This window comes from Blastocystis sp. subtype 4, assembly GCF_000743755.1.
Source record: "Blastocystis sp. subtype 4 strain WR1 chromosome Unknown seqid_0086, whole genome shotgun sequence".
Lineage (NCBI taxonomy): Eukaryota > Bigyra > Opalinata > Blastocystidae > Blastocystis > Blastocystis sp. subtype 4.
The window spans coordinates 26,854-34,971 of record NW_014569461.1 but is presented as its reverse complement, the minus strand read 5'-3'; the positions used below and the strand labels follow the sequence as shown (position 1 = coordinate 34,971).

Here is an 8,118-nt window from a genome sequence, read left to right as displayed (position 1 = left end):
CATCAAACGAACCATTGCATCGAAATAGGATGTGGTGTAACTGTCAGTAATAGCAACAATCGCAATAGCAATCGTGTTACTTCCAGATTGAAGGAATGTCACTGGAGTGGTTATTGTTGAAGTTTGCATTTGTTTGCCTGGAAGAGTCACAACATAGTACTTCAAATCAGTATATGAATTGTCAACAGTGGATGAAGTCGACAAATCTCCAATCACTCCATTTCTCCATGCTTCATTTCCATTCAAATACACAATCACTCCATATCTGTATCGAATCGACAGAATCAATCCAGACACTTCATTCAATGAGGCAATGTTGAATGTCTTCTTGTACAACTGAATACGATTTGAAGAAGTAGGGAATGATCCTTTAGCGGCCTGTTGCCAACCTGAAGTATCAGAATTATGCCAATTGGCAGGCACTTCACCCATCTTATAATACCATTGTTCAAAAGAACCAATAGAAGGACGACGAAGATAATAATTGTGTTCACCACCAAGATAGGCATCATATCGACCCTTCACAACCATCTCCTGTTCACCATCAGGTAACAGAGCATACATGTAATAATATGAACCAGAAGACCAATAGTTGGAGGTGGAATAGTAGGCTACATCAAATCGATCGACAGAGATACATAAATATGTTTCCCAATCCTTACCAGAAGGGTGTGAATGCCCTGAACTGACCTCATACACAATGTTATCATTCGAGGAATCACGAATTCGGAAGTATTCCATCTGAGGACTACCCTTATAGGAGCGAACAATCTTGTAGAGAGTTCCCACACAATCAGTAAATGTGATACTAAGAGTCTTACTAATAGGAGGAGATACCATTGAAGAACTGATAGTGTATGTCAGAGTACCACCAACAGAAGAATAACCGGTAATAATACAAGTGTTGGGATCAATACTCATTCCATCAGGAAGAGCAGGTGAGATAGAACATCCATAGTAACCATAAGTGGATGGAACAATATTAACTAGATCATAGATACGGTAATACTCATAGCTTGTCTGTGGATAGTCAATAGTGGTAGGCTCATTGTTACAAATCAGGAACTGAAGTTCATTCACATAGGTAGTTCCTGTTCCTCTCTTGGAAGCAGTCATACGAATACGCTTGAATGGATGGGGTACGATGGTAAGCGTCTCCCACTGTTTCCAAGTACTGGAAACGTATGTTCCTTCTTCACTCTCTAGAATCGTAGACCATGTAGTTGATAAATCAACTGACCCCTCAATCGTGAATTCATTTGCATGGGTAGTGGTACTGGTGTAGGGCCAGATACGAATACCATTCACAATTGGAAGAGAAGAACCCATAAACTCAGCTGTTAAAGTTCCAGAAGTGTAGGAACTGGTGAAACTGGAAGATGTAGAATAGGTCCAGGAGAAAGCATTCACAGGAGTCGTAAAACTGGTAGCAGTTGCTGTGATGTCGTTGGGAACAACGAAACAAGGATTCGAAGTGGAAATTCCTGCATAGAAAGCAAGGAATCCATTGAACTGGATGACCTCTTGATAGTCATCAGAAGAAAAGTGGACTTCAACAGCCATTACACTTGAAGAACTCTCAGCAACAGAGGAAGGACGAATCACTCCACGATAGTCATAGGCTCCATACTGTCCTGTAGCATGTGTGGTACTCGTTGGTTCTCCATCAGCCATATTATCACGATACACTTCATTTCCATTGATATAAGCAACAATTCCATAACGATACCTGAGTTGGAATTCAATAGCAGCCATTCCACTCAAGCCAGCAAACGACTTACGGAAGTATTGAGTTCCTGTAGCCTGAATTGGGGAGATTTCAAGAGTAACATCAGTCCAACCAGCATCCGGATAACTCACATCCTTCCAGTTTCCTGAAGCAGTGGCAGTGTACTTCCAAGTATCATCCTTGTTGATAGGAGAATACAGAGACAACGGTTGTTCTTGAGTACGACTTGTAGTCATCATTCCCTTGAATACACGATTGCCGTTGATACCATAGATCTCGAGCCAAGCACCATTATCCCAGTAGGACGATGTATCATACATTCCGAGAGTGTATTGACTGTTTGTGGTCTTTGATACACAAGTTTCGATTGTTCGTTCTTGATTAGTAGTTAGAGAAGGAGAAGTATAGAGAGATACGGATCCAGAGAGAATCTGGAATGATTCTTGACTTGCCAAAGATGACGTCTTCTTGATAAACTTGATGTAGTCCTGGTTACTTAAGCAGTTCACAGCAGCAGTGATCGAGACTAAGAATGACTAATCTTAAGCAATACTACAAATCGCTGCAATTAGAAGACACTTGTACATTCCCAAATAATTATGGTGATTATTCATTGTAGTGATCGTTTCATAGCAAAGAATTCTATCAGAAGATTTGTACAGCTATTTTCTTGATGATAATGAAAATGCACATTACTAAAGAAGAAAGCGTACTAATGTCAATCTTTAGAAACCATAACTGATTGATTATCAACTAAGACTCGTACCATCCCTGTAACACAGTACTATCATCACAATGGATATTAACATCTACAGTAACATGTTGTGAATAACTACTGTTACAGTCTGCTCAGATGTAGATACACACAAGTGAATGACTTGATAAAACAAATCCACAATTCATAAGTTATGTATCTACTTGTATTATTGGCTATTCCTTCTTGTAGCCAATAGGAACCGTAATGCAAAAGAAACGCCCGAACATATTTGTATCGTTGTCATATTACAGCAAAAGGAAACTACGTTATGTGTCTCCATTGTAATTTAGGAGAATAGATGGATAGTAATGTTTCTTGATATAGAATCACATCGCTGGTATTTCCAAAATGGTACAGCATGAGAACGATTTGAGCACAATATGTGACAGTCTATTTCTCTTCATTTGAGTATTTACATAAATACATGATTACTTATCAAGCAGATCATCTTGTCACCAAGTACATAGTTATCAGTTAGAAACTGAAGTATGGACTCAATATCATAAGATTGAACCTTTCGAAGTGCCTTATTCATTCTACTAGATACCCTAACCCATTACCGTTCTCGAATATGCCTCGATAATTCTGAACAAACAGACCATTCGGGTTTTTCATGCTTCACTAACTTGAAGCCATCTACAATACGATAGTCTGAAAAATTGGTATTCCCCAAAACGAACTGTTTCTTTATGAGTTTTCGATTCCAATTGAGATCTTCCTTCGGTTTGTGTCCAGCAAATATACCATCCTCATCCGTTTGATGGAATGCAGTAACTATTCCTTACATACACATACCACACCAACCACTCTCCGTGGCATCAACTAAATCAGCCTCTGTATCGTTACTAATGATATGAAGAAGATAGTTATCATAAAGAGGACGACCAATCACAACGTCTAAAAGACTGCTAAGATTATAAGTGCTACTTGTAAACACAAAGTAATCCTATTTCCTAATCTTCACACAGAAGCCCTACCAATGCATCTTCACGAAAGAGGGTTCCTCTCTTCTTCATCAACTCGATTGTAATATCATTCTTACTGAAGGAGGAAGAAATAGACGACAACCGAGGAATCTCCCCATTAACTCTTCTTCCAGTGATTAACACACGTTGATGAAGAAGACCCTTCCTGATAAAGAGAGAAATGTTCGAAAGGACGTCTATGATCGTGGATGACAATAGAATGTCCCCATTGACATAGCCATAGAATTCGCACGTGTAGGTAGACTGAAGGATCTGAATCATCGATTTGAAAAAGGGAGTATTACAGTTGTTGCGTCTGATGGTGACTGTAGTGGAACACCTACTCATAGGAGTTGGATGAAGCAAAACCCATTGATTTGCAGTATTGAAGCCATGAGGGTGAATCTGTGAATACAATGACTCGAGTCCGAGGAAGTGCATTCAAAGAGGTGATTGTGTTGCGTTGTGCTACAGTCTTATTTTTGCTCTACAAATCACTGATAGCAATATGCCTAACCTTTTTCGTGATAACAGAGGTTGCTAGACATAGAAGAGGGGTGTCGTTATTCTTAATCCCATTTTCAAGAACCAACTTTTCTATAGGTTATAGGTGAGATTCTTTGTCACGATTTGTCCCTTGAGGTAATAATACCATCAGATCCGATGCTTTAGGATTCCTATAAATTAAATCCATCCAATAGTTTGACAAAGAAGAATACTTTGTCTACAACGTAATTAAGGAAATTGCTCAACTTACCAGAGAGTAGGTTGCTTGTCTTACAACAATCACAATGAGAAGAAACAAAACAAGTGAAGTGATCTCAGTCAACCAAAACTTCATCTTGAATGAATCTCTGTCAAATCTTCGCAACAAACACGTCATCCAATAGAATACAAACCTCCTTTTGATGAAACAAGAGTCGAAGCACGCAAAGTGGAGACTGCTTCTGCTGTTGACAAATCGCCATTCTTTGACTATACATTAAAAGACACACGAAACACTACAATACGCTCTATATCATCCATAATGTTCTGTAAGAGTTCATTATCGATCTATTAATTACGCATCTCTATGAAAGGTACTCCTTCCGACAGTTTCATCTTTATGTCACTTGAGAGATTATCCTTCTCCACTTCAACGGAAATTGGCTCGACTTCTGTCGGAGGTTCAGGAAGCTCAGAGTTGGACTCTTCCTTGTTCACGGGATGGTGTTTCACTGGAGTATCTATTCGAATAGGAGACTGAACCTCATTCTGAACTACAGATCACTCCAATCAATAGTACCAACAGTACATATCAGCTAAAACCCCAGCATCAGTATGCTCTACAGATCAAGTTTGAAGTCCATCACAACGCTTCATGTAAACATCCAGAAATATATTATATTGGTTTTGTGCATTCTCCGTGTGACAGAGTTTACGTAATTCCAAAAACGGTTTCTCTGAAAATGGAATCGAAACTCTTCTCTTTGTAGAGGTCAAAAGACTGCCTCCTTCCGACTGGATGATTCCAGGTTTGTCTGTTGGTGCGATTGTGGATCTGTGGTTGGATTGAGAGACTCGGCGACTGACAGGAGTTTTACGATCAGGGGGAGTCATAGAACGATGATCTGATGGAGCCATGGATCGGTGTTCTGAAGAAGCAAGACCTGTGTGTTCATGACGAATAGAACGATCAGAAAGATAGAGGAAGAGCCTGCAAATAGAATAGATGAAAAAGAGACAGAGAATGAAAAAGACAATACAGAAGACTCCAAATGCAAGATCCACCAGGAAAGGATTCTGTGACTTTTGGCGGATTTGAGTGATTGATTGATACAAGGAATCAAGCAGAAAAGAAGCACTAGGAAGTCCATAGGCCACAAGTGACTGGAAAACTGATACTGCATCAGCTAATAAGTGTTGTACAAACTCAAACCCCTTTTTGATTACCGAATTCACTTTTTCAGCTGCAGGAGTGGGAGACTGGGTAGATTGAACTTTGGAAATGTATACAAACGATCCAATTCCTAAAACCAAGAGAATCCACCACTTACCAGAAGACGGTTTGGATCTCTCCTTTGTACTCACAAACGAAATTCCTCTACGTGATTAGGAAAGACCACCAATCAAACTTATCACCTTTCTTCCGATTCGTCGCTTGAACATATCGCTTAGATTCCTTTCTGTCTATCAAGTATGTGTCAAATTCTACGATATTTTACTCTTTCCATTCTTTCCCTAAGGATCAAGCGTGATCAGTGTTCATACATGCTTTTCTTCCGCAGCACCAATTGAAACGAAAAAGAGGAATGAAAAAAGAACAGTGTTAATAAATCGAGCAGAGAACACGAAACAAACGACATCACTAATAAGAGATAAGATCGTCTGAATCGTTTGTGTTATCATAGTAGCAACACGAATAGTTGGTCACGCTGTAAAACACAAGAAGAAACAAGAATTTACTGTAAGACAAACAAATGAATACATGAACCTTTTTACAAATATATTGGGTTCCTATTATACAAACTATATCGCTTGGTCCAAAAAAGCATCCAAACATGTTGTCAGTTGCTGATGAACTTCCTCTGCAAAATCACTTCAATCCCACAAATCCGAACGGTATTCTGTCAATATGTGTTTCAACGATTCTGTCACTTCTTTATTTTCCTTACTCAATTCAGCAATTTCTGCTAGTTGCTGACTACAGTTCAATGAAACGATGGATACTACGTTTCCGTTTTTGTAAACTCCTCCATTTCATCAACAATGGCTTCAAATGTCTTTGCATCCTCCAAAAGACCAATAATTCGACTATCAATCTACTCTTAGAAACAATCATCACACCAACAGCTTCCTCATAATTGAAATCGCCGCTACCAGGCTTCTTGCTCACATCCGAAGCCTTAATGAGAACACCTGTTAGTAGATCACTAAATCGATTCACAAAGGAAAGAGTCAGATTATGTAGATCCGAAATACCATCTGTAACAATGTGACTCTTCGGTCCCTCCTCCATGATGAGAAAACTGCAAAGTTCTTTTGGTCTTAATCATTAAGAACTACTGAACAGCTCTTCTTACAAGAATCATTTTCTCACAAGTTGTGTAGTATTCACATGAATAAGTATTTGGATAGATAACACTCTTCCGATTCTCACAGTTTGTAGATTGTTTGTTTTGTTCTTGTGTTTTTCATCTGTTTTGAGTGGTATAGATACTTCCTGTGATTGACGGAAAGATGTTATCACACTTACGGATGATAACTTTGATGAGTTGGTGATGACCGAAGGTTCAGGACGATGGTTCGTAAAGATTTATGCTCCAGTGAGACTTTCGGATCCAATTTGATGGATAGTGGTGTGGTCACTGTAAGCGATTGGCACCCATTTGGGAGGATATTGCGGAGACGTTAGATCAGGAAGTAAATGTTGCTGAAGTAGTATTTTGTGGAATGGTTGAGTTGAAGATCGATGCAACAATGCAAGAGAAGCTGGCTCGTCGCTTTAACGTAGATGGTTTTCCCACTTTACTCCTTATGGAAAATGTGCAAATTGGGTCCGAGTCTCATTGTTAGGGGTTCTTCAGTGAATTCAAGGGTAAACGAGAAGAACAAGCTCTTATTGAATTTGCTCGAGCTGGATTTTCCGGTCTGGATGGTCTAAGGGTGATTCCTCGTGAGTCTTTTTCCATGATGGATGCAAATGAGGTAGTATCCGAATTAACGTATGAGAATAGAAAATTGCAGAGATGATCAGTTCCTATCTGTTTAGTCATCCTCTTGTTGCTTGCATTGTTTTTATTGTGATAGGAGTGATCCTAGGATGGATTCTGACTACTCTCTTAATTGAAATGTTTACAGATGTGGGGACGAGATAAAGAGTTTAGCAATAGGGTCGTGAAGTCACAACAATGGATGAATTGCCAAACATGAAAGAGAAATAAGAGATGTTTCTTGTGAACAAGAAGACTAGCTAAATAACTTCATATATTCTTCACTTGACAACTCCCAGGGCCGACACGACAGATCTGTTTGTACTGATTCGTTCCACCGTTTCAGATTCTTTCGCAGAGATTGGTTTTTTGACCTAAAGCATGCTCTCAAGAAAGATTGATACTTCTGAGGATTGGCAATACAAGCTGGTGACACCGAAGGATTAGGCTTCATAGTGATGACTGCAGATTCGACGGAAGGTGGAGGTGAAAAGCAATAACGACTGACATTGAACTGATACTCGATATGGAAATAGCTTTGAACAAAGGTACTAAGAAATGTGGAGTCATGCTTCTTCCTAAGAATTACCTCTAGTAGAAGAACTTCTACGAGACCATCAATTTTTCTGCAAACTCTTTCTGGACTAGAAGCGTATAGGTGGCATCCAATCGTTTTGACAGAATAAAGAGTTGAAGCAAATCGGATGATATCTACAAGAAATCCCTTTCTAAAGACTCCAAACATAATATGGAATGTTCGCAACACACTTAGTGAAGGGCGGGATCTCCACATCCAAAACAGATCCACGAATCAATACCAGCCTTTTCTCTTCAATCTCTAGTTGGAATAACGATTCCAAGAACCGAAGCATTTCCGTATCTACTTCAATTGCACTCTATATGACTACGACAACCATTTCTTTACAATGATGCAACCTGATTGTAATAGGTATTTGGTGAGCTGACCCGATCCAG

At 39.3% G+C, this 8,118-nt stretch overlaps 3 protein-coding genes across 3 annotated transcripts; 1 reads left to right on the top strand and 2 right to left on the bottom strand.

Annotated features, from left to right (window-relative positions):
• Positions 1–2,316, bottom strand: JH06_1834 (hypothetical protein; the record flags this gene model as incomplete). The annotated part of the gene is given in 3 exon segments (XM_014672537.1): positions 1–986; positions 1,002–2,255; positions 2,283–2,316. Coding segments are annotated over 3 exon segments (2,274 nt in total), but the record flags the coding sequence as incomplete, so codon positions are not given.
• Positions 2,317–2,747: 431 nt separating this feature from the next.
• On the bottom strand, positions 2,748–3,502 carry JH06_1833 (hypothetical protein; the record flags this gene model as incomplete). The annotated part of the gene is made up of 5 exons (XM_014672536.1): positions 2,748–2,876; positions 2,911–3,022; positions 3,047–3,260; positions 3,282–3,432; positions 3,464–3,502. 5 exons carry the CDS (start codon positions 3,500–3,502, stop codon positions 2,748–2,750), a joined length of 645 nt encoding a protein of 214 aa, XP_014528022.1.
• Positions 3,503–6,711: 3,209 nt separating this feature from the next.
• On the top strand, positions 6,712–7,374 carry JH06_1832 (hypothetical protein; the record flags this gene model as incomplete). The annotated part of the gene is made up of 5 exons (XM_014672535.1): positions 6,712–6,756; positions 6,788–6,976; positions 7,007–7,138; positions 7,168–7,293; positions 7,324–7,374. 5 exons carry the CDS (start codon positions 6,712–6,714, stop codon positions 7,372–7,374), a joined length of 543 nt encoding a protein of 180 aa, XP_014528021.1.
• Between the last annotated feature and the right edge of the window lie 744 nt (positions 7,375–8,118).